At 51.1% G+C, this 25,784-nt stretch overlaps 1 protein-coding gene across 1 annotated transcript in view; it reads left to right on the top strand.

The window, feature by feature from the left end:
• Nucleotides 1-1,644: 1,644 nt before the first annotated feature.
• Nucleotides 1,645-25,784, top strand: part of TESC (tescalcin) — a 47,997-nt gene continuing 23,857 nt past the window's right edge. The window contains exons 1-2 of the mRNA XM_047697738.1: nucleotides 1,645-1,850; nucleotides 24,545-24,614. Of these exons, the coding sequence (XP_047553694.1) occupies nucleotides 1,793-1,850; nucleotides 24,545-24,614 (128 nt within the window). The 5' untranslated portion in view covers nucleotides 1,645-1,792. The remainder of the gene's footprint in view (nucleotides 1,851-24,544; nucleotides 24,615-25,784) is intronic.

The raw sequence follows: 25,784 nt of genomic DNA, 5'->3' as shown, positions 1-25,784 counted from the left end.
GACGGTCCCGGCCTGAAAATGCTATTTTCAGTCTCTTCGGCAGCAAGCTCCATCATTTAATCCTTGGATAGTTTAATATAATAAAATTCCAGGGAATGGTATTTTACATCAGAATAAAATTGTGTTCAGCAGTCGTGGGTCATTTGCATGGGGTCAGAAACCCTTTCCAGACCCTAAGGCCAGTTTGGGTGTCTCAAGTCTTTCTGCCTTGAAATGCAAGCCCTGGGTTGAGTTAACTCAGACCAGCTGATGCCCCACAGCCCCCACTTCCCAAGCTTAGCCACCTCAGCCCGCCCAGGGGTGCTTCTGCAATGCCGATTCCAGGTGCTTCTCCAGCTCTTTCAATGCCAACAGTGTGTCATGGGCAGCTGAACTTTCCCCCAGGCAGGGGGCTCATTCTGCGGCTCTGGCTGGGTTCAGCCCCCCACCCCCCGCCCCCCTGGGAGGTTCTGCAGGCTGTAGGTAGGGGTAATTGGTTCTCAGCATCCCCTCCCCAGTGCCCTGTGAAACTGATGTAGGTGGGCCCACCCAGGTATTTGTGAGCACCAAAGGACTCATGCTGGCCATCACACCCCAGCACGGTCACAGAGCCTGGCACCCAGGACATAACACTGACTACTGTCCAAACATGGATGGCCGCACCATGAGGCACCGCAGAGAGCAAGGGTCTGGCCTTGAGAACCAGAAAATGTTGACTTTGAATTTCTGCCCTGGCTGTGTGACCTTTCTGAGAATCAGTTCCTTGCTTGTAAAATGGACAGGATTCCACAGCAACCGCTTTGTTCCCTGTCCCATGGCAGGCCCTTCTGATCGCCGGACATCTCCTTACTATTATCATCCCCATTTTAAGGAGAAGGAATCATGGTCAAACAGGTGGCAGGACGGGCTGGGGTCATCCGGCCTGACCATGGAATTCAATTCCTCAAGACAACTTAAGGCCAAACTTCTCCCAGGAGGCTAGGGGAACCACCAGCATTACATTCTCTGAGCAACTTGAAATGCAGCCTCCAGGGCCCTGCCTGAGCCAGAATGGGGATGGGGGGCGGGGCCAGGAAGCTGCCTGCGCCTCCAGTTTGAAAACTCCCCCACCCCAAGCTCCTGGGCTGTGCCGGCAGCACGGGCCTCTGGGGCACGTGGTGTGTCCACTCCGTCGGATGCTGGGGAGGGGCCGAGGGGCTTTCCTGGAATGAGCCAAGCGAAGCACCTCGTGCGCGTTTAAGGTGGATTACTGTTATTATATTACCTTTATTGCTGTTCAGCAGAGAGCTCATTAATGCTGGCTGTATTTCTTCACTGTCCCAGGTGAGTTTCCCTTCTGAGATCAGGGAAGACGTGTGATGGAACCGGGGTGTGGGTGAGTATGGAACCTCCCCGGGGTCCGATCCCACCCACCTACACCCCAACTGTGTTCGCACCCTCCTCTTTCCAAAGCCGGCAGGGGTGCGGAGGTGGGGAGGCGCGACAAGCACGGCCGCTGCACGGGGAACGGGGGACCCTTGGCGGTGGGCATGTAGGTCGCGCCCTCCCTTCCACCCCTCCCCGCCGTCTCTGGCCCGGGGCGGGTGCTCCCCCATCCCCGCAGTGAGCGAAGCCGGCGCGCGCTAGGACCGCGGCGCGCCGCCCTCCGCCGCTATAAGAGGCCGCGCTCGCGCCCCACGCGGAACCCGCGGCTCAGACCTGTCCCCGGCGTCCCGACCCGTGGTGGACCCGAGGCCCGACCGGCCGCTGCGCAGTCGACGCCAGCCCGGGGCCTGCGAGTCTCGCGCGCCCCGGGGCCCCCGCCGCGGGCACCATGGGCGCTGCCCACTCCGCCTCCGAGGAGGTGCGGGAGCTCGTGGGCAAGACCGGCTGTGAGTATCCCGCGGGGACACGGGCGGGAACCGACGGCCGGCTGGCTCGGGGCTCCCAGCTCACGGCCGCTCGCCCGGCTCCGCGCCGCCGCGCTGTGTGACCTTGGGCCAGTAGCTGACCCTCTCCGCGCCTCAGTTTCCCCCTCCTGCAAATGGGTCCCCGCCGGCCACTTTGCAGGCTGCGGCGAGGAGCTCCGCGGCGATGCTGAGTAAGTGCCGCGGCCGCTCAGCCTCGGCGCCCGCGGAGTTGGCAGGGAACCCCCGGGCCTGGGGACTGCGGACCCGGGAGGGAGCAGGGCCGGGCTCCCCCAGGGCAGGGCAGGGTAGGGCAGGCGTCCCGGGCTCGGAGGGCGAGAGCCCGTGCCGCGCAGCTGAAGTCGTTCGGGTTCTCGAAGCGCAGGGGCCGGAAAGTTTTGAAGTCGGCGGGACCTGGGCGGCAGCCGGGCTCCGGCGTTCCCCGGCCGGCGACCTCGGGAGGGAGAGCCCGACCCCTTGCGCCTCTCTTCGTCTTCCCGTCTGTGAAGTGGGTGCAGGCGGGTCCACCTGCCCGGATAGCGGGCAGCGCCCGCGGAGCACTTGGCCGGAGCCCAGAGACCTTCCTCGAGCTCGTCCGCACTCCTGGGACCTGCATCCGGCCCGAGGCTGGGAGCAGGGAGAGGCCGCGCCGCCGGGCCGACCTGACCGCAGGGAAGTGACGGTGGAAGAGTTTGTCCTCTCCAGTCCAGTCGGGCTGGGAACTTGACCCTGGGCTCCGACCTCGGGGTGCCGGGCTCTGCCACCGGCTGTGAAGGGGCGTGTGGACCCTAGACCGAGGGAGGCCAGGTGAGTGGGCAAACTGGACAGGGGGACGTGAATCCTGCCAACGCCACCTCCTGGCTGTGTGACCTTGGGCTAGTCACTTCATCTTTGGGTTTTCTTCTCTCTGGGATGGAAGTTCTGCTAGTACCTGCTAGATGCTCAGGAGATAGGAGCTGCGGATAGCATTTCAAGGGAGGGGCTGGCTGGCTCCTGGCACCTGCTTTGAGTTTAGGGCAGCCAATCAGGTATAATACCACCTGCGTGCGGGTGGGGATTGACCCAGCCACTTGTGCCAAGGCTAAAAGGTGACCCCTGCAGAACTGGGTGAAAATTACAGAAAGCACCTCTACCTGGTGTGTGTGTGTATGTGTGTGTACACACTCATACATCACATACACATGTTATGTTTTCCCATGTACAATCCCAGAACCGTCTGTGACTGGAGAGGAAAAAAACTGTAGTGCATACAACTTGGAACGCTTTAAAAAAAATGATAAGAGCATATATTTGTAATTGGTTTGTTTGCACCAAGGATCTTAGAAGCTTCCGCAGGAAAGTAAGAAGGGTGCATACTTGCAGATTGGGTGGAGGGGACAGAGAGGGTGTGAGCTTTTTGCTGTAAATTTTTTTATGGTTTCATTTTGAACCGTGTGTGAATATAAAAGTTTTAAGTTCAGGGGCACCTGGGTGGCTCAGTTGGTTAATCATCTGCCTTTGGCTCAGGTCATGGTCCCAGGGTCCTGGGATCCATCCCCACATCTGGCTCCCTGCTCGGTGGAGAGTCAGCTTCTCCCTCTCCCTGCTGCTCCCCCTGCCTCTTGTGAGTGCTCGCTCGCGCTCTCTCTCTTTCTTGCTTTCTCTTTCGCATGCGAGCTCTCTCTCACTCATGCTTTCAAATAAATAAAATCTTAAAAAAAAAAAAAAGGAAGTCTTAAGTCCAGTTCAACCTTAAGGCTCACATGACAGAGGAGGAAGGATTCCCCTCTTTCTTTCCTGGGTTTCCCCTGGTTCTGTTAGTTGAGCTCTTACTACCTCGGATCTGCACTGGTGGAAGTCCGGGATCTCTGCAGCTGGGTTTTCTGCCGGCAGAGTGGTACCCCCACATGCAGGTAGTTGGGGGGACTTCCATCTGGTGGTGAGTTTGACAGGTGATGGGAGCACAGAGCATGCTGGGACTCATGTCTGTTTCCTGGGTCCGGTCTCCCGTGGGGGAAGACAGATGCTTAGTGTTCCCCCTGTAGCCTTCCTACAAGTGGCTGAGGAGGCTCCCCTTCTAGTTGCCCTGGACTCCAGTTTCATACCCCAAACGGGGAAGGGAGATGGGGTGGGGGCACACCAGGGAAGGGGTTGTGGGATCAGACTAGAGGAGAGAATGAATACCTCCAGCTCCTTGAACTTTAGGGGGAAAGTTTCCCCTTGTCCTCTGAAAGGAGCTGGCGGAGTCTGGGCATTTGAACCCATTCAGCAAGTATTTATGGACCAAGGACTTGGGGATTTAGAGGTGACCCAGAGAAGCTGATGTTCCTGAGGGGAGATGCAGAGTAGTGTGAGAGTCTGGGGAAGGACAGGGAAACATTTCTTTCTTTCTTTTTCTTTTTTTTTTTTTAAGATTTTATTTATTTATTTGAGAGAGAGAGAGAGCATGAGAGAGGAGAAGGTCAGAGAGAGAAGCAGACCCCCTCCAAGGAGCTGGGAGCCCTATGCGGGACTCGATCCTGGAAGTCCGGGATCATGACCTGAGCCGAAGGCAGTCGTTCAACCACTGAGCCACCCAGGCGCCCAGGGAAAGAAACATTTCTTTAGGGAGGACCAGGCCCTGTGGTGGGAAGATTTTCAGGACAATAAATGAGAATTGTATGAGATGCTGCTGCTGCCGTAGTCCAAGGCTTAGCTGGTGGGGGGAGCCTGACTTAAAGGATCTTGCTGGGTACATGGCTTGGGGCATGTGTTTAGTGGTATTGGCTGTGCTGTTAAACCCATTTGTACGTCTGCATCACTGTGAACCACAGCCAAGAGTTAAAGCTTGGTCCCACTTCTTCCCAGCTGCATGACCTTAAACAAGTCCTTGTCCTTCTGAGAGCCAGGGCCCCCCTCTGGATCCTGGGGTGGTTCTATGGCTTCAGTAAGGCGACGTAGGTATGTGTGTGAAGTACTCGTCTTGGCCTGGAAAGTCCGCTCCCAGAACCCTGCTCCTGCAAGAGTCCCTGGGAAGCATTCCGCGCAAGACCCAGGCAGCCAAGGAACAGGCTGTGCCCGCAAGGTTGCAGGGCTCCCCCTGCCTCCTCGAGGAACCCAGATGGTCCCCAATTCCCAATTTGAAGAGTCCGCTTGGTGCCTCCCTGAGGACTCCTTCTGGAGCCGATGAGCAGGACGAGCATAGGACGGGGACGCTGTGTGTCATTCCTTGGGCACCAGGCTCTGTGCTGAGCGCTTGGGACGCACTCCGTGGAATCTTCATAATAACCCTCCGTGGAAGGTGGCAATGTGGCCATTTTACAGAGAAGGAAACTGAGGCCCGGAGAGGCAAAGCAACTTGCTTGCAGCTGCACAGGTCATTGAGAGGGGGAGTAGGGGATCTGAGGATCCCCAAGCCCATTTCCTGCCAACACTGTGCTTTCGCTGTGCTGAGTTGCCTCCGATTTCTAGGAAGGGAGGAGGGCAGGGAACAGCCTGCACATCAGTTTTTCTCACTTCGGAGCCTTTGTGCAAGCCATTCCCTCTGCCTGGAGAACTCTTCACTTGACTCTGCATAATCTGGGGTTTATGTAAGGGGGCACTTGTGCAACCACCAGTCAGGTTCAGATTGCAAACGTGTTCTCTTAACCCTGTCTCTTGACGAAGTCCGTTCTCTTCCTCATTTGGGGCTCCGCTCAGCCGTTGCTCCCTTCCAGAAGCCACCCTTGCCTGCTCTCCATCCAGCCTTTGAGGGTTTACGCATCCCGGAGACTCGCGCAGCCCCTGCGTGGTTACAGCGCACGGCGCACTGCGGTAGAGCTGTCAGCTCTGTCACCTGCCACCTCCTCAGAACTTGGAGCTTCCAAGAGAGCAGGGAGAAGGTGGCTGGTTCACCTTGGTATGCAGGTGTGGTACTCACAACACAGGGGTTTGTGCCGACGAGGTGGGGACCCCAGGGTCTTTAGAACCCAGAGTATTGGCTAGGTGCGTGGGTCCAGGAGGAACACCTCGTGCCACCCCAGCAGCCGGCCGTGGCCATGGCTGCACCAGCCCTCCTGGCACCATACTGTGGGCCTCAGCGCTGAGCCAGCCCCACCAAAAATAGGCCTGAGCACAAGGCAGCCCACGCAGGGCATCCACAGAGCTGCACACCCACCTCCCCTTGCCTGGGAGAGTCTCACTGATTGATTTAAAACCTAAAAGTCTTCCCAGACATCTTCGCTGAGCCAAGAAAGCGGCCTACCTGGAACATTAAAATGCACGTTAAACACGGGCGCTGGCCTTTCTGATGCTCCTCCCGCAGCAGGAAGGCAGTGGAGCCCAGCGTGTGTCCCGAGGTGTGAAGTGGCCCCCGGCAGGAAGACCGGCCCCTTGTAGGGGGGGATCGCTCATGGAAGCCTGGTCCCCTTCACCACCTTGAGCTGGCCTGACGGTGGCCGTTTCCTGCCCACCCCCCACCCGTGCCTGCTCCTGAGGCTGGAAAGGAAATAATAAGTGGAGGATTCTGGGAAAGGTGGAGGGTCTGTTTTTTCCTCCAGGCTCCAGAACAGCCCCACAGGCATATCTATGTAGATGCCAAGAAGCTGCCAGAAGGAAGAAGGAAAAACAATGTCCCAGATCTGGAGTTGAGACCTCTTCACGTTGACAGCGAGTGTGTTTACCAGGCGCCTGTCATCTGCCAAACCCGGAGCTGAGCCAGGCAGCTTACCCGCAGCTGCTGAAGCAGCGCCCCCAGGAGCACCGTGGCTTCCCGTTTTCCCGAGGACGAGGATGGCGCGGATGCTGTGGAGAGCAGGCGGCGCGCCTGAGGCCACAGGCTCTGGAGAAGTTGAGCTGGGACTCAGTTTCTGGTGTGATCCCTGAACCCCCTCACTGGGGAGGGGACCAGAGGCCTGGGTGGCCCATGCCGGCTGGAGGGGGTGGCACCCCATTTTCCACTGGGCTGCTGCTGCTGGTTACTCCTTGGTGGTTGCAAAGATCTCAAGAGGCCCCAGACCACAGCCTCCGCCTGTTCGCCATGTGCCATATTCCCTCTGGATGCACGGGGGGCCAGACACCTTCCCTGCCCTCCAGGAGCTCCAGGGGTGTGGGCACCCTGGCCCGTACTACTGAGCTCCTCCTGTCCCCCACTGAGGCACGTTAAGCCAAATGGCCAGTACAGACTCTCCTGGCTCCCTTCCTGTTTCCCGTGGGTGGACTATGGCTGTTATCAGCTGGCAATCTCTAGGCCCCAGGAAACAGGGTGCACGAGTGTGTCTGTGTGGCTCTGGGGCTGGGGGTGAGGTGGGAGCAGATCCCCAGGGCCCATCTGGTTCTCAAAACCGATGAAGATGGATTTCATTGCATGCAAATCATACCTTAATAAGAGAGTAATTAAAAACAATTTCTTTAGCAAAAACAAAAAACTGTTTCCCAGGCAGGGAGGAATAAGGGTGTCTGTGAGGTCTGGGGAGGGTCGGTCCCCCCGAGGCTGAGATCTCCGTGCAGGCTGGGCAGAAACGGTCCAGTGGTGTAGGCACAGTGGCCAAGATCAGAGGGGGGAGGCCCGGTGGCCCCAGCCTCCCCTGGGTGCTCACAGTATGGAAACTTGCAGGTGGATTGGGAGAGCTTCTGTTTTTTAAATTTATGTTATTTTATTTTAAGACTTTATTTAATAATTAATTTGACAGAGAACACAAACAGGGGGAGCGGGAGAGGGAGAGGCAGGCTCCCCTCTGAGCAGGGAGCCCGATGCTGGGCTTGATTCCAGGACCCCGAATTCATGACCTGAGCTGAAGGCAGACGCTCAATGGACGGAGCCACCCTGGCGTCCCTTTTGGGAAGCTTTTAAAAGGGCCAGGTGGCAAGTGAACTTCATTGCTGGACACCCAAAAGCACCCTGCTCTGGCCCATGCTGATATTTTGCACTCTGGCTGGGCTGGCTCTTCTCACCATTATAGCATATTGTTCCCAGTTTAAAGATGAGGAAACTGAGGCCCAGACCTTTGAAGGGACTGCTCCCAGTCACTTGGATGCAGAGTGCGTAACCCAAATTCAACACTGTCTTTCCCAGGTGACCCAGACCCCATACGATATAGACTGAGACAAAGGTTCTGTATATCTGGGAGGGGCAACACTGTTACCCCGTGACCTCATTAATAAGGTCCCACACACTTGTTTCCTAGGTTGGAAGGGGGAGAATTAGACCTCGAGGCAGATAGGCTTGGTATCAGGTTATGGAAAGTTCTAGAATTGTGAGCTGTCCCCAGAAAGGCAGGCTCAGGGGGGTGGGCAGTGTGAGGGGAGTTAGGGGCTCTGGGAGGAAGAGCGGGAATGTGTAGCCCCCTCTGTTTTCCTGAGGTCTTCCTGGGTGGCTCAGGTCTGTTTCAGAGGGAGAATTTGTGTTTTCTCTGCATGAAAGTAATTGGCAGTGCGCTCCAAGACTTCCTAGCTGTGCGAATTAGTAGTAATCAGATCCCTTATGCGTCTCTTTCTCACCCCACCCCCAGCCCCATACTGGCAGGATATTTTTTGTGTGTGTGAGTTAATGGTCCCCGGAATGCAGCCCAGAATGTAATCAATGCTCAGACATGCCATACGGCCCAGTCGCACAGACAGAATACCTCGAGTGTTGATAAGATGCCTTTACTCTCGCAAAGCGCTTCAGTATTTGCTGTCTCAAAGCCAAGGGAATAAGGCGTTTCTGGCTCATGGCTTTGGGGAGATAAGGCAGGCCCCCCTTGCGCCCGTGCTGGTGACACCAGGCAAGGTGATTGGAGTTGCGAGGGGGAGAGGTGCCTGGGCCTGCGAGCCATCTCTTGTTCCAACTTTATTATTAATTCATAAAGCCAGAAGGTCGAGTGGGTGATTTCCGTTGGTGGCGGCAGCCACCGTAAGCATGAGGACAAAAAGGCCCTTTGTTGTCCCAGTGGTGTGACCTTTGTGGATGGGCAGGCTGTCAGAAGTGGGTCTTCTGTGCCCTGGGAGGTGAAAGGCTCCTTCAGGTCTCAGGGATCTGGTGCCTCTGGAGGGCGGGCAGGTGGCCGGCAGGAGACTTCACGATGGGCATGGCTGAGTCCTGGACCGTGATGGAGACAGAAGGTTGCTAGGGTGGATGGCTTTCCAGGTGCATGTCCTTTCTAACCTCAGCGCTCATGCTGGGATCCCAGTGGCCAACCCCAAGGGAGCACCCAGCATGCCTCACCCACCCGCTGTTCCCAAGGGCTCTCTTGTCCTTACCTGCATCCCCCAAGATGGCAGCCACGGTCCCACATGGATATACACTGCCCTGTCCCCAACCCCCCCCCCCCACCATGGCCTTTACCAGCAGACAGTAAAGGCTTGAACTGTGGACCACCTTTTAGTCTCTGGGCAACCACCTTGGCCTCCACACCTCTGTTTTCTCATCTGCTGATTGGGGATTGTCACAGCATTACTGTGAGGATTACGTGAGCATCTTAGTAAAGCTCTTGACACGTTGTAAGTGTTCAGTAGTTGTTGGCAAGTACTCATAGTTTTGATGAGGAACTGTACGGAAGCTGGCTGCCTTTCTCCTTCTTAAGGTCATTCTCTAACTTCACAAATTCCTTCCATGTTTTTAACATGGCCGCCATCTTGGTCATGCCTGATGTCCAGTTTTATCTTTCCCTGTGCTGATGCTCAGGGACCTTAACATGCTTTAATTTTTGTCACTCTCCAGTATTTTTTCTATGTTTTTAAAACCTATGCGTTGGTTTTATTATTGTTTCATGCAGACCCTTTTAATTCTTGTAAAAGTTTTTCCTTATAGATTTCATTTTCTTACATGATACACTGATTTTTCAGGGACTCTCTGCAAGTTGTCAGCTTTGTCTGAAAATGTCTAGATTTTGCCAACATACACAGTTGATCATTGATCTGGGTATAAAATTCTGCGTATTTTCTCCCAGCACTTTGGTTTTGGTCTCTTGTTGCTGTTGAGAAAGTCAGCTCTTTTGTCTAATTGATGTTTTTTGGTAGAAGTCTGATTTTGTACCTCTTTTAGATTTCTGGGATTTTTTTTTTTTTAACTGCACTGTGTCTAGGTGTGGATTTGTTTTATTTATCCTCCCTGGGCATGGTTTATGGTGTTTCCTTCTAAAGAAGGCTTGTGTCTTATATTATGAATGTATTCCCCCCCCCCACTGCTTATCTTTATTTTCTTCTTCAGTAATTCCTATTAGAAATAGATGGGGTCATGGCATTCTGTCCTGAATGCCTGTTTACCTCTCTTTCATATTTTCTATTGTTTTATTGCTTTTTGCTGTCTTTGGAGTCATTTCCTTAGGTCTGTCTTTTTTTTTTCTCTTTTTAAGATTTTATTTATTTAATTGACAGAGAGAGAGAGACAGTGAGAGAGGGAATAGAAGCAGGGGGAGTGGGAGAAGGAGAAGCTGGCTCCTGGCAGAGGCTTGATCCCAGAACTCCAGGATCATGACCTGAGCCGAAGGCAGATGCTTAATGACTGAGTCACCCAGGTGCCCCTTAGGTCTGTCTTCCAATTCACGAATGCTCTCTTTAGCTGTTACGGTCTTGCTGCCCCTAAGTTTATAAATTTTGATGACTTATTTCGTTTCATTTTTATTATTTTTATTTTTTGAAGATTTTTAAAAAGATTTTATTTATTAGAGAACATGAGCAGGGGAGAGGGGTAGAGGGAAAGTGAGAAGCAGACTTCCTGCCGAGCAGGGAGCCTGATGCAGGGCTTGATCCTAGCACCCTGGGATCATGACCTGAGCCAAAGGCAGACACTTAACCAACTGAGCCACCCAGGTGCCACTTACTTTATTTTTTTAAAAGATTGATTTATTTTAGAGAACAAGCAAGTGAGCTGTGGGGAGGGGTAGGAGAGAGAGTCTTAAGCTGACTCTACGCTGAGTGCGGAGCCTGATGTGGGGCTCGATCTCAGGACCCTGAGATCAAGACATGATCTGGAATGAAGAGTTGGACACTTAACCGATTGCACCACCCCGATGCCCCCGGAGGGCTTATGAAATACGTTCAAAAAACATTTTGTATGTTCCAAATGGTTTTTAGAGTTGCTGCTTCTGTCATAGAGTAGTGTTCTTTCATTATTTGTAGTAATTTAACATTTATTGTCTAGTTTCTTCCGTTTCACCCTCTTGGGGTGCCATTCCTTTTTAAAATAAAAAAAAATTTAAGATTTTATGTATTTATCTGACAGACATGGGTGAGAGGGAACACAAGCAGGGGGAATGGGAGAGGGAGAAGCAACCTTCCCACTGAGCAGAGAGCCTGATGTGGGGCTCGATCCCAGGACCCTGGGATCATGGCCCAAGCTAAAGGCCCAAGGACTGACCCTCCCAGGTGACCCTAAAATTAAAAAATTTTTTACGTAAATTCTACCCGTAACATGGGGCTCAAATTCATGACCCCAAGATCAAGAGTCAGATGCTCTACTGACAGAGCCAGCCAGGCACGCCCTAATTGTTTTATTTTTAAAAATTAAAGTATACTTGATGAATAATGTTAGTTTCAGATATGCAACAGAGTGATTTGCCAACCCTGCTCTGTGCTTACCAGGATAATTGTGGTCACCACTTGTCACCACCCAGTGTTATTACGGTATTACTGTCTCTATCCTCCATGCTGTACCTTCCATCTCTGGGACTTGACTTTTTTTTTTTTAAAGGTTTTATTTATTTATGAGAGAGACTGTGAGAGCACAAGCAGGGGGAGGAGCAGGGGGGAGCAGACTCGCCACTGTGGAGGGAACCCAATGCCAGACTCAGTCCCAGGACCCTGGGATCATGACCTGAGCCGAAGGCAGACACTTAGATGACGGAGCCTCCTAGGCGTCCCTGACTTCATTTATTCTAATAGCATTGTGGTGGACTGTTTAGGGTTTTCTGTGTATAGTATCATGTCGTCTGCAAATAGTGGCAGCCTTGCATTCCTTGTCTGATTACTGCAGCTAGGACTTCCAGAACTATGCTGAATAAAAGTGGTGAGAGAAGACGACCTTCTGTTTCTCCTGGTAGAGGAAGAGTTCTTCGTTTTCCACTGTTGAGTAGAATGTTAGCAGTGGGTTCTTCATATATGGACTGTATCGTGATTGGGCATATTCCCTCTAAGCCCACTTTGTGGAGCATTTTAGTCATGAATGGGTATTGTATTTTGTCAGATGCTAATTCTGCATCTTTTGATAGGCTCATGTGCCCTTTATCTTTTCTTTTGTTAGTGTCCTGTATCCTTTGATTTGCAAATATGGAAACACTCCAGAACAAAGCCCACTAGATCATGGTGCTGTTAACAAATTTAAAACAAAACAAAACAACAAAAACAAACAAAAAATGGGGCACCTGGGTGGCTCAGTGGGTTAAAGCCTCTGTCATGTCATGTCGGCTCAGGTCATGATCCCAGGGTCCTGGGATTGAGCCCCGCATGGGGCTCTCTGCTCAGCAGGGAGCCTGCTTCCTCCTCTCTCTGTGCCTGCTTCTCTGCCTACTTGTGATCTCTGTCTGTCAAATAAATAGATAAAATCTTTAAAAAATTTTTAAAACAAAAAGGGTTCCATTCCTTTTGTCAGTTGTGTCTGCTGGTCCTCCCTTCCGGTGGTTCATTTGCTTGTGTGGTTTGGTTTTGGATTCTGAGCTCATGTTTGATTGGGCTTTCTCCCCTGGTTTTCACATCCTCGTGGAACGGTCTTCAGCTCCATATCTATGCCGAGGCCAAACCAAGTGGGGGAGAGCTTACCTAAAGTACCTCTCCCATGAGAGTCCCTGGGTTCTAGAAGCACCTCATGCAGTGCTTTGCATTTATTGTGCTAAGTTCCCGAGAGCTGTCACTGGTCTAGAAACACTTTTTATAGTAGGTCCTCAATCTGGCTTTCCTGTACCACAGAAGTTTGGCGTTTTCCCCTGGGCATGGCACAGATGTGGCATTTTGATTCCTCATGGAGACTTACCCCTTTCTTCTGGGCCCAGCCACCTCCTTGGCAGGGTCCGCTCCTCGCCAATTCTCTGAGGCAGTAGGCAATATTTTCTCTAGCCTATCTTACATGGGGGAGCGGTCTTTTATGCTTCAGCTTTTTATTTCTATTTATTCTTTAAGTAGGCTCTGCACCCAACATGGAGCCCGATGTGGGGCTTGAACTCACAACCCTGAGATCAAGACCTGAGCTGAGATCAAGAGTCAGAGGCTCCACTGACAGAATCACCCCAGTACCCTTCTGTCTCAGCTTTGGATAGAAGTCTCACTTCTCCCTTACATGGAACCAAGGCCACATCTGATGGCCCAGGGTCACCTCAGCAGCATCTGGCACTCTTGCCCTGCTGGGTGTGCATTCCTTCCTGGCTTCTGACCTTGCTGGGTGCCCCTCCCTTGCAGAGTTGGTGGCCCAAGGGAGGTTTTTCTTCTTTTATCCAGGGTTTCAGGGGTCTGTAGGGCAATGGGGAGTCTGTGTTCATTCCACATAGCAGGAACTGGACTTCTTTACCTAGTAAACCTTCCTATCTTACGTAAGCCTCTCTCTACTTGATGTGCCCCCCGTCTAAATCTGGAGCTGAAGATCATTCTGGAAGGATGTGAAAACAAGTTCCTTAGATGGTCCAAAAGACGCCCACTCTTCCCATCTCTACTGATTAACTGGCATCCCCTCGCCCCTTCCCCATCTTTAGTCTTTTTTTAAATTTTTTTTTAAAGATTTTGTTTATTTATTTGACAGAGAGAGAGATCACAAGTAGATAGAGAGGCAGGGAGAGAGAGAGGGGAAAGCAGGCTCCCTGCTGAGCAGAGAGCCCGATGTGAGGCTTGTTCCCAGGACTCTGAGATCATGACCTGAGCTGAAGGCAGAGGCTTTAACCCACTGAGCCACCCAGGCGCCCCTAGTCTTTTTATTAAAATGGAGACCTCTTTGTCTCTTTAGTGACATGAATGCTATGTGTTCATTGTCCCCCCACCCCCATCCTCCCCTGGGGCGCATAGCCCAAGCGTGAGGCTGTGTGAAAACATTCTAGTGCTCCAGACCTGGGTTCAAACCCCAGCTCTGCCGCTCATCTCAGCCAATGACTTAATCTCTCCGAGGCTCGGGTTTGTCTGTGAAGGGGGTGTGATAACCACCCTCCAAGGCAGGCCCTGGGGTGAGAGCGAAATAAAATGACGTGTGCCAAGCATTCGGCTTAGTTCCCCCCTCCGAGGAAATGCTAGCACGTGGCAGTGAGTCCTGCTGCTATAAGGCAAATGGCAAAGAACAGAGCAGAGCTGTGGGAAGGTGAGCGTCGATGAGCACAGCACAGCCTGTGATTTCCAGAGTCCTGCCCACCCACTCTGACAGTGTTCCAAGTCATCTCATCGCTCATGAGAGGATCTTTGCTAAAGTCAAGCCACTTCATTCTGTCTCCGCTTCTGCTCCCGTCCTGGGAGTTGGAGGATTCCTTCTGGGTGGAAAAAACCTGCCGAGATCCTCCTGAGACCCTCGGTACCTGAGCTTAAAATGAAGACCCTCCCCATGCTGGCTGGGGCCTCGGGGCAGCTCCCACCCAGATCCCGTGGCTCTCGCGCTCACGGACAGGTTAAAGTTTGCGTGTAAAGGGTTCGAAGGTGCTAGAGAGAAAGCAGCCGTTGACCTTCTTGTTGCTGCTTCTGCTTTGGACACTAGAGTTGGGTTTGGTCGTTTCCTTTCCAAGGCTGAGGGCACCCAAGTGCGTCTTTGGTTCTTTTAAAAATACCGGCAGTGAGGCGTGCTCTGTGATGTGCACAGGCTGGGCGCATGGCGAGGGTGAAGGAGGGAAGCAGGGCATCGGGCACCGGACGCATCTTCAGGATGACAGGCGGGTGTGTGGGGGCAGGTCCCTTCCAGGCTGTAGAGGCTGTCCCTCCGCTCTCCCTCCTCCTCCCTCTGGAGGCCCAGGATGAGTCACTGCTTCACTGGAGCCCCAGGCAGCAGGCAAAGTGCCTCTTCCCTCCCAAGCCCAGCCAAGCTGGGAGCCAGCTGGGGTGCCCAGTAGGTATGACAGGGTCATTAGGGTCCTCATGATTGCTCTCGTGGCCACTCTGGTGCCTCCGCTCTTCCTGCCAGGTCCCCTGCAACATGAATGTGACATTTTATTTAATGGGTGAAATTCACATAACCTGTCATTGACCATCTTCAGCATTTTCCAACCTGCAGTTCTTGGGCATTCAGTGCAGCCGTCGCCACCATCCAGTTCCAGTACATCATCGCCCCAGAACGAAACTTCAGGCCCATTAGCTGCTCCTGAAATCCGCACCCCCCCATTCCTGGCATCCGCAAACCTATTTTTTGTCCCTGTGGGTTCACATATGTCAGAAGCTTTGGGTACGTGGCAGCACACAGCGGTGGCCTCGCACATCTGGCTGCTTCCGTTGTGTCTCCCAGCTCAGTTGTGGGCCAGCAGGTGTCTGTGCAACCTTCCCCATCGGGCAGCACGCACCCCGTTTTGTTCATCTGCTCGCCAGCCAATGGACGTGTGGGTGCTCCTGCCTTTCGGCCATTGTGCATCACGTGTGTGTGACTTGTCTTGTTCTCTGGGGTGGGAACAGCCTCGCGGGGGTGTTGCTGTTATTCTCTCCGTGTTAGGGGGGAGGAGGAGGCGTCCTCAGGGAGACAGTTTAGTAGGAGGTGGAGCTGGGGACCCAGCCAGCAGCTCTTGGCCCCATGCCGTCAGCCCACCTTTCTGTCTGACCCCACTCGCCTCTGTGTTCTGGGACATCAGCCCACGACGCTTGGCTTGAGTCCTGGCCGGTCGGTCAGGACATGGTGAGAAGGAGAGCTTTGGGCACCCCAGAAGCCGCTGAGACCTTCCCTGCTCAGTGTCCTGGGGCCTGTGTGCCAGGTGGCACTGCTGGGGGAGACAGCGGGAGGCTGGCTCCTGGGGGGCCCCCCTGCAAGCACAGGAGCAGACCTTCAGCCACCCTAGCTCCTTGCAACTGCATTTTGAGCACAGACACCCCTCCTCTCCCACTGGGTCCAGTGTCCTGTCCTTTGCATCCACCCTCCGTTCTGTCACCAGGCACATGGAATCTTGTCCCCCGCCTTAGCAACTTCTGTGAGCTGGGGGTGAAGTCTGAATGCCTCAGCTCGGTGTGTGTGACCGCGTGTGACCACAGATACCTCCCCGCCCCCCCCATGCTCCCCTGAGCACCCCAGCATCCTGAGCTCCTCCCACCCCACCTCTGCCAGCCCCGCCCTCTCAGCCTCACCCTCGCCTTTAGGATCTCACAGGGCCTTGCCTCCCACCCCCTCCCCGTGGACTGGAATTCCCTCTCCGACCCCCGTGCTCCTTGGCAAATGGACACCACATTTATTATCCCGGATCCCAGCGAGGTGACGCCCATTGCCAATAGATGGAATTCGTGTCTGTGCCCTTGGCCGCTAGCAGGTGCCAAGAGGTGCTCAGTAAATGTCTCTTAATGAGTGATGGGGCATCTGTCAGAGGGCTGAGCAACCTGGCGGACCGTGGCGGGTCAGTCAGGCCTCCCGCACCCCTGCGAGCCAGCATGGATTCAGGAAAGGTGGAGGTGAGACTTTATGTGCCCTTTGTCACCAGACTTGGGCCCCTGGGAATAAAGGCTCAAGTAGTCTGGGTGACCCCATATAATGGAGGTACTGAAGGCTGATGCTCCATTTCTTCTCAAGTCAGATGGGGGAGGCCGGGACTCCTGGAGGATTTCATGCCCCTTTCTCGAACCCCCCATCTCCTGCCTCCTCCTCTTTGAGGCTTGTCTCCGACTTCTTGGTCTGTGTGACACCTCTCCTTGCCTGGTGGCCCCATGCTTAGCACAGCAGGGCTGGAAGCTGGCCCCCCACTGCCTGACAGGTGAGACAGGCCCAGGCAGAGACCCCAGACCCATTACATCCCTCCCCATTCCTCCCTATCCTGAACCCCGGCCACCCCTTAACCTACTTTCTGTGTCTTGATTTGCCGGACATTCGACATAAATGGAGTCGTGCGATATGTGACCTGGGCCTGGCTTCTCTCCGGAGCCTCATGTGTTCAAGGCCTATCCGTGTTGGTGCACGTGTGGGGTTTTGTTCTGTTTAGGACTGGATCCTGTCCCGCTGGACAGACAAGAGCACTGTGTTAATCACAGGAAAGTGAAAGGACGGATAAGCAAAAATATGAGACAAGAGGAAGAGAGGAATGTCCTGTGATTCTGCTGCCTGGAAACAACGCACTATTTTGTTGTGCGTCTTTTCCCATGATCTGCGCGTACACATATGTGATGGTGAACATTCATATACCCGAGATGTTGTGGCCTGTTGGTTTTTCCCTGTAGTGATATCTCATGAACGTTGTTCTAAGTTGTAAATATCTTATTTTTTTCAAAGATATTATTTATTTGACAGAGAAAAAGTGAGAGAGGGAACACAAGCAGGGGGAGTGGGAGAGGGAGAAGCAGGTTTCCCGTGGAGCAGGGAGCCTGGCTCAGGGCTCAATCCCACAACCTGGGGATCATGACCTGAGCCAAAGGCAGACGCTTAAAGACTGAGCCACCCAGGTGCCCCTAAGTATTTTATTTTATACATATATATATTTTAAAGGTTTTATTTATTTATTTGACAGGCAGAGATCACAAGCAGGCAGAGAGGCAGGCAGAGAGAGAGAGGGAAGCAGGTTCCCCGCTGAGCAGAGAGCCCGATGCGGGGCTCGATCCCAGGACCCTGAGATCATGACCTGAGCTGAAGGCAGAGGCTTACCCACTGAGCCACCCAGGCACCCCATTATACGTATATTTTTAAGTAATCTCCATGCCCAGTGTGGAACCCAACACGGGGATTGAACTCTCGACCCTGAGATCATAACCTGAGCTGAGATGAAGAGTTGGACGCTTAACCAGTGCAGCCACCCAGGTGCCCCTCTAAGTATTTTAAACCTGTTTCTGAAGGCTGTGTAGTATTCTGTGTTCAGGATGCTCCAGGATTTAGTTCAACCGGTTTCCTTGTGGCTCATCGTTTCCCTAGGCGTTAACTATTTTTGAGTCCGTGATGATGACTCTGCCTGTTTATCTCTGTACACTTGTCTGAGGTCCTCAGCTTTTGTTCCTTGGGATCAAGTTGCTGGTTGGAAGCCCAGATACCAGCCCTGTCCAGTACGAATGCAGTGCGAGGTGGGATAATGCTAAATTTTTTTGGAAGCTATGTATGTAAGGTAATTCTACATTTTCTAGTAGCCATGTTTAAAAAAAGAAACCGATGAGGCTAACTTCAATATTCAATGCCTAAGCCATTTCAGTGTATGACTGATAAAAAAATTTTTGAGACAGTTTACATCCTTTTTTGTACTAAGTCTTTGGAAGCTGCTGTGTATTTTAGAGTTCCTGATCCTCCTTCCTTGCAAGGGCTTAGCAGCCACCTGCGCTAGTGACTTACAGGTATATACTTTCTGGTTTAAGCTTTTGATACAAAGTAGCATGTCACCTCCCACAAACACACACGCACAGAGATTGGGCCAGTTAAACTCCCACCAGCCACTGGCAGGGTGTGAAACCAACCTCAGGTTGAAATCCGAAGCCACAGATAATGAGGTCACCATGCCTGCGCACCCAAGTGGCTCCGTCTCCCGTCTCCACGGCAACTGTGACCTCCTGGGGACCTGGAGAAAGGACTGAGAGGAACAGGGGAACAAAAAAAAATCTTCCATCCTGGGAACCCCCGAGGGGGCCATGCACACATGGAGCAGGTGCCCATAAGACTGACCCTCTGGGGGACCCCTGGACCTGAGAGTGCCTTGAAAGTAAGTTCGTGAGGCCCCAGATGTTCTTCCTACTGTCACTGTCATCTAAGTTGAGCCCCGAGCTCTTGGCTCCGGGAATCTGGGTACTGAAGACAGGTTGTTTTCCTCACCTCTCTGCTTTCAATTAGGCACCGCAGGAAGGGTTGTGTGCATGTGTGTGAGTGTGCACACACTTTGCGTGACAGTAGCTAGAGGCTTCATGAGAGGAACCCGGCCTATGGCGATTTCTGGTTTATACACCTCTTCTTACTTGTGTGATCTTGAACAAGTCTCCATGTTCCCATCTCTACAATGGGGCTAAAAGCCATTCTTACCCAATAGGGTTAATAGAGAGGGTTATGTGAGCCAGAGCTTAGCAGGAGTAGGGCCGGACTCTGTGAATGCTCAATAAATGTCAGCTGCTGTGGTTCTCATGCTTAGGAACATAATTAAAAATTTTTAAAGATTTTTCATTTATTTATTTGACAGAGAGAGATCACAAATAGGCAGAGAGGCAGGCAGAGAGAGAGGAGGAAGCAGGCTCCCCGCTGAGCAGAGAGCCCAATGTGGGGCTTGATCCCAGGACCCTGAGATCATGACCTGAGCCAATGGCAGAGGCTTAACCCACTGAGCCACCCAGGCACCCCGTAATTCATTTTTTTAATGGCTTTATTGAGATGTCATTCACATTCTGTACATTTCACCCATTTAATGTGTACTCCGTAGTTTTTAGTATAACCACAGGGTTGTGCACCCATCACCACAATCTAACTTGGAACCCTTTTATCCCTCCCAGAAGAAGCTCAGTACCTATTAGCCTGACTCCCCGTTCTTCCCCAGCCTCAGGCAAGCACTGGTCTACTTCGGATTTGCCTATGTGAGTGTCTCCTATAAACGGAAACTTGTGACGGGTGGCCTTTGTGACTGGCCTCTGTCACTTAGCATCATTTTGAAGGTAACTCATCTGTCATAGAGGCTGTTGAAGAGCATTTTTGGCTGTAATTTCTGAGAGCTGTTTTTCATCGGATCAGTGTAATTTTTTTTTTTTTTTAATCTGTGATCGAGTGCTGGGAGCGGCCGTTGATCACACAAAGGGAGGTGGCGTGGGGCATCAAATAAGCAAATGAACAAACCTGAATCCATACACATTCTGCCAGACAAACTGAACCCAAATCCTGGGTCTGCCTTTCAAGTTCAGTGGGCATCAGCAAGTTATCCAGCCCCAGATTCTCTGTGTGTTCTTCTGTAAAGTGGGAGTGTCTGTCTGTTCTCAGGTCGTAGAAAGGATTAAGTGAGAACGTGTGTTTGCAGGACAAGCTACACCACCAACGGATGAGTCGTCTAGACTGATGTTTTTGAGATCCCTGGGCTGTCCCATCTGGGACCATATTGTGTGCCTAAAATATCCATTTATGTGACTAATGATGCATTGCGTATTAGAGAAAATTTGGAAAATACAGAAGAATCAAAGCAAAATGAACCCTTTACTCCCACTACTGGGGGAGACCATCACTATTATTTCAGGGAAAATAAATCCAGATTTCCTTTTATTACTTATGCACGTTTGTATCTGTCTACATATTTCCCCCAGCATGAGGTCATGCTGCTCTTGTAGCAAGCTGTTGTGTTTTTGTTTTAAATAGGCTCCAATGGGGGGCTTGACCTCGCCACTTGGAGATTAAGAGTCTCATGCTTGACGGGTGGACACCTGCGTGGCTCATTTGGTGAAGCGTCTGCCTTTGGCTCAGGTCATGATCCCAGGGTCCTGGGATCGAGCCCCGCATTGGGCTCCCTGCTCGGCGGGGAGTTTGCTTCTCCCTCTCCCTCTGCCTGCTGCTCCTGCCTGCTCCCTCTCTCTCTGTGTGTCAAATAAATAAACCCTTAAAAAAAAAAGTTTCATGCTGTACCAACTGAGCCAGCCAGGTCCCCCAGCAAAGCTGTTTTTGAAGAACATCACATGAGGAATATATTTTCATGTCAGATATGCAATTGTCACTTTTCAAAAGCAACATGCTTTTTTTTTTTTAATAAAGATTTTTATTTATTTATTTGACAGATCACAAGTAGGCAGAGAGGCAGGCAGAGAGAGAGGAAGGGAAGCAGGCTCCCTGCTGATCAGAGAGCCCCATGCGGGGCTTGATCCCAGGACCCCAGGATCATGACCTGAGCCAAAGGCAGAGGCTTAACCCACTGAGCCACCCATGAGCCCTGCTTTTTTTTTTTTTTTTAATTGGCTAAGTATACCACAAAATATTTGACCAGTCTGCTTTTGGTGAGCACTTAGATTGAGTCCAGTTTTTAAGCTGTTAAAAATATGAAGGTGGGACACCTGGCTAGCTTCGTTGGTAGTGTGTGTGACTCTTGATCTCGGGGTTGGGTTATAAGTTCGAGCCCCACATTGGGCATGGAGATTACTTAAAAATAAAATCTTTAAAAAATATATAAAAATGAATACCTTTATATATATTCATGTTTTGTTCTTGTTGGATTTTTGTTTTTAGGACAAATTCCTGTCAAGTAGAGTTACTGATTTTTTTTTTAATTACTGAATTTTGCGTGTAAACCTTTTATTGTGGTATCATATATGGAAAAGTGTATCACTCCGGAGCAAATGTTTCCATGAACTTGAAATAGTATATTCCCAGTACCCAGAGGGCCCTCCTCATATCCCATTCAAATTGCTACTCTCCACTCAGGGGTAACCCTTATACTGACTTCTCTTTTTAAAAATTAAGACAGGGGTACCTGGGTGGCTCATTTGGTTACGTGTCCCGACTTTTGGTTTCAGCTCGGGTCACAGTCTCAGGGTCATGAGATTGAGCCCCACATCAGGCTTGCTCTGGGTGTGGGGCCTGCTTAAGATTTTCTCTTCCCCCTGCTCCCCTCTAAAAAAAAATATTAAGAGGTCATCATCATCATCATTATTATTAGAGAAGTTTTAGATAAGTTCATAGCAAAATTCAGGGGAAATTACAGTTTTGACATATCCCCACTCCAACCCAAGTTTGGTCTCCCCCATTATTGATAACCGCCCAACAGAGTGGGATATAGTTGATAAACCTACATGACACGTTATCATTGCCCCAAGTCCACTGTGTACATTAGGGTTCCCTCTTGGGGTTGTAGGTTCTGTGGGTTTGGACATATGTACTGTCAGGCACTCCTCACAGTGGTACCTTACAGAATCCTTTCACTGCTATGAAAACCTACTCTATTCATCCATCACCCCTGTGACCTCTGACAGCCACTGATCTCTCTTGTGTCTTCATGGTTTTGCCTTTTCCAGGATGTCTTATAGTTGGAATCATCCAGAATATAGCTTTTCTATCCCGACTTCTAAAACCATAGATGAGTTTTGCCTGTTTTTGAACTTTATTTGGTTGGAATCCTAGAGTACATGCTCTTTCCTGTCTGACTTCGTTTGCTTGTTTTTAAGGTGGTTTTTTTTTTTTAAGATTAAAAAATTTTTTTTAAAGATTTTATTTATTTGAGAGAGAATGAGAGACAGAGAACATGAGGGGAGAGGGTTAGAGGGAGAAGGAGACTCCCTGCTGAGGAGAGAGGCTGATGTGGGACTTGATCCTGGGACTCCAGGATCATGACCCGAGCTGAAGGCAATCCCTTAACCAACTGAGCCACCCAGGTGCCCCTAAGATTTAAAACATTTTTCAAAGTAATCTCTGTACCCAATGTGGTGCTTGAACTCCCAACCCTGCTATCAAGAGTCCCAGGCTCCACCAAACCATCCAGATGTTCATTTTTGTGTTTTTGAAACTCACCCAAGTTATACCACATTCTCTTGGTTCACTGCTATATCCTATTGTATTGTGTGACTACACCGTAACGTTCTGTGTTCTGCCATTGCTGGGTGTTTTGATAGCTTCCAGTTTAGGACTATTGAAATAGTATTGCCATGAACCTCTGTCTGTACATTTTCTGATGAGCACAAGTGTGCATTTCTTTTGGGTACATACGCAGGAGCGGAATTGCAAGGTGGTCGAGTATACACACAACCTTGCTGAGACGCATGTGCTGTAAATGGCCATATCCTCCTCCAGAAAGCTGGTAATTGCCCTTGGTGGTTATCAGCCTCTCCAAGGGTCAGTTTCTACATCTGTAATGGGGATACAGTCCTATCCCAGGGGGTCATGGGGAAGAGATGAGCTACAGTGTGGAGATGGACATCCAGCACTTAGCAAAGCCTCAGTACCAGTTGGCAGTCATAAGGAGTATTTTCTCAGCAACAATAGCTTCTAGGGAGGCTGGAGAATTCTGAGCTGCAGATTCTTGAAGCAATTCTTGAAGCCTGAGACCAAAAAAAAAAAAAAAAAAAAAAAAAAAGGCACAGTGGTTGACTGGCTCAGTTGGTAGAGCACGAGACTCTTGACCTTGGGGTTGTAAGTTTTAGCCCCATGCTAGGTGTAGAGATGACTTAAAAAATTCTTTAAAAGGGACGCCTGGGTGGCTCAGTTGTTAAATGTATGCCTTCAGCTCAGGTCATGATTCCAGGGTCCTGGGATAGAGTCCCACATTGGGCTCCTTGCTGAGCAGGGAGCCTGCTTCTCCCTCTGCCTACCACTCCCCCTGGTTGTGCGCTTTTGCGTGCACGCTCTCTCTCTCTGGCAAATAAATAATAAAATATTTTTTAAAAATTCATGGGGCGCCTGGGTGGCTCCGTGGGTTAAGGCCTCTGCCTTTGGCTCGGGTCATGATCCCAGGGTCCTGGGATCCAGGCCTGCATTGGGCGCTCTGCTCAGCAGGGAGCCTGCTTCCTCCTCTCTCTGCCTGCCTCTCTGCCTACTTGTGATCTCTGTCTGTCAAATAAATAAATAAAATCTTTAAAAAGAAAATAAAATTTAAAAATTCTTTAAAAAAATCCCAACAAGAAATGAGATGACCAGCTGGTCCCAAAAATTAGCTGCCTCTGTAATAAGAGGAGAAAAGGTGTTTAAGGCAGGGAAAGCACTGGAAAGAAGGAAGAGGGGGCTGGCTGTTCATCAGCCCAGCCCCTGTTGGGAAGGTTCTGCCTGAACTGTATGTAGTCCCCAGGAATCAGATGTAAGGCCTTGCATGCCAAAATATATGGGCAGACAGGAGATACTGAGCAGCGGGTGAGGGCAGGCGTGGGAGATGGGTCCCAGCTCCGCTGATGCCCAGTTGTGCAGTCGAAAATACTCTGAGGTGCAGGCTCAGATTATGAGACAGAGAGAAAGGTATCTCCTCCCCTACAGGGTCGTGCTGGGGCTTCAGGGAAAAGATGCAGGTCGGTGTTTCATACTGTGCATCTCATAAGATAAGCCCTGTGTGGACAGAACCATTATGAGTCTTGGAATGCACTAGGGCCTGTCTCATCTGTGGAAGAAACATGGCCCACTGGCCTTGAAAGGGTCCTTAAGAAAAATTCCGGTATGTAGGTTTTCTAGAACGATTGAGATCATACGCCATGTACCTCGTAATTATCCAGATCCTACTTCTTTTCCTTTTAGTTCCCTCGCTGCACCAGATTCTCCTTCTGTGTCTCCCTGTGTGTCTCCCAAATCATCCAGCACCAGCCTGAGCCACTTTTCCTTTCCATATCCTCTGTCTCGCCATATGAGCCTGACCCTCTGAAGCCCCTTGCTCAGCTAGGAAGACGCCTGCCTTCAGAAGTGGGAGGGGAGGAAGTCAGAAGAATGGCTGGGATCCCTTTAGCAGGCTGGGGAAGGGGCAAATGACCTGGTTCACGTTTGTACTGTCCTGGGGGCTGCTGTTAGTAGCCCAAGTTGTATTGCCAAGGGGATCAGAACAAATAACCCCAGAGGTGCCTTGCCAGGAAGAATGGGAAACCCTTTGTAGGGGTCTTCTTCTGGTGCTTCTCGGTATTGGCCAGGTGGGGAAGGCAGGGGAACGATGGAACGGGAAGGTGGGATGAGACGGGAGAGTGTCACCAGCCTTCTGCTGGTAGCTTCCAAGTTCGGGGGTCACTGATGTCTTCCTGTCTTTCTCTCCCCCTTCTCCTTCCCCCTCTCCTTCCCCTCCCCTGCTTCTCAGTCTCCTCAGACCAGATCGAGCAGCTGCACAGGCGGTTTAAGCAGCTCAGCGGAGACCAGCCCACCATTCGGTAAGGTCTGCGGTTGGGTTCGGGCGTTGGGCATGTCCACGGCCTTTGACGATTTCTCTTTCCAGCTCTTTCTTTCTCTGAGTGTGCAGTGACTTTAGAAGAGCTCCTGGGTTACCCCATTTCCTGCAGCAAACCCGAAGTTGTTGTGATTCTTTTGGTCCCTTCTAGATGAGATGTTCTAGAGCCAATCTAGAGCCACACCTGTTTCTCTCAGCATCAGGAATGTGTAACTAGAGTGAAGACAGTGGCCAGTCCGTCCTGCCTGCCTTACCCTGACTTCCCCAAACAGGACGTGCTCCTGGCCTCTGTGCTTAGAATCCCAGGTCGATGTTGAAGATCTGTTGAATGTCTCTTGACTCTGCTTCTTCTCAGTGGTCCATTCCGGCCTCAGGCAAGATGGTCGGAGCAGCCTCTGGTTTCTATCAAGGAAACTGGCCATCCTACATTGTGTTTTTAATGCTAATCTTGTAGAAGTTATGTAGGTTTAAGGGGAATGCCTTAATCTATACTCCTTCTCCTAGAAGAGTGTGTTCAGTCTTAGATGCTGGTTGAGTTATATGGAACTAGGTTAGTGAGACGTCCCAGTTAGCATGTTGGGTCATCACAGAGTTGGCCAAGAAGCTTGGAGTCAGACTGTAGCAAGCAGAATTTCCAATGCAAAGTAAACAGCGTGCTACCGCAAACTTTCTAACAGATGTAGTTTCCTAAAATAATTATTCAAGGTCTGAAGGTTCCAGTCTTTGAAGTTCAAAAACAAATATTTGAATAATCCAGGGGAAGCTTCCTCTGTCTTAGTGAACAGACGTAATCTTCACCTTAGTTTTATGGAAACTGACAGATGAAATATCCACTTTCCCTTGTCTGTATGAACAAAAGCATGTTGTTAATCCCATGCTTTGTATTTTCAAAGCCTCCATTCCCAGAGCTTAGAGTCTCATGGTTCCTGTGGCCTTCTGTCTCGATGTGATTATATCCAAGGCAGAAGCCAGTTAGAACTTCCAAGCCAGTTAGAAGTGGCATCTTTAATTCCATCCAGGACACCTGCTAAGCCCAGTAAAGAAGGGAGAGCGAGCCCAGCAGAAAGCAACCTGGCTTCTTATTGGCTCTGAGAGTGTTACATGTCTGAGTCCGAGCCAATCACCACGGCCGGCCGGGGCTAGAGATGCAAAT

Source organism: Lutra lutra, chromosome 12, assembly GCF_902655055.1.
Source record: "Lutra lutra chromosome 12, mLutLut1.2, whole genome shotgun sequence".
Taxonomy (NCBI): Eukaryota; Metazoa; Chordata; class Mammalia; order Carnivora; family Mustelidae; genus Lutra; species Lutra lutra.
Note: the sequence above shows the minus strand (reverse complement) of the source record. Positions and strands in the feature narration are given on the sequence as shown.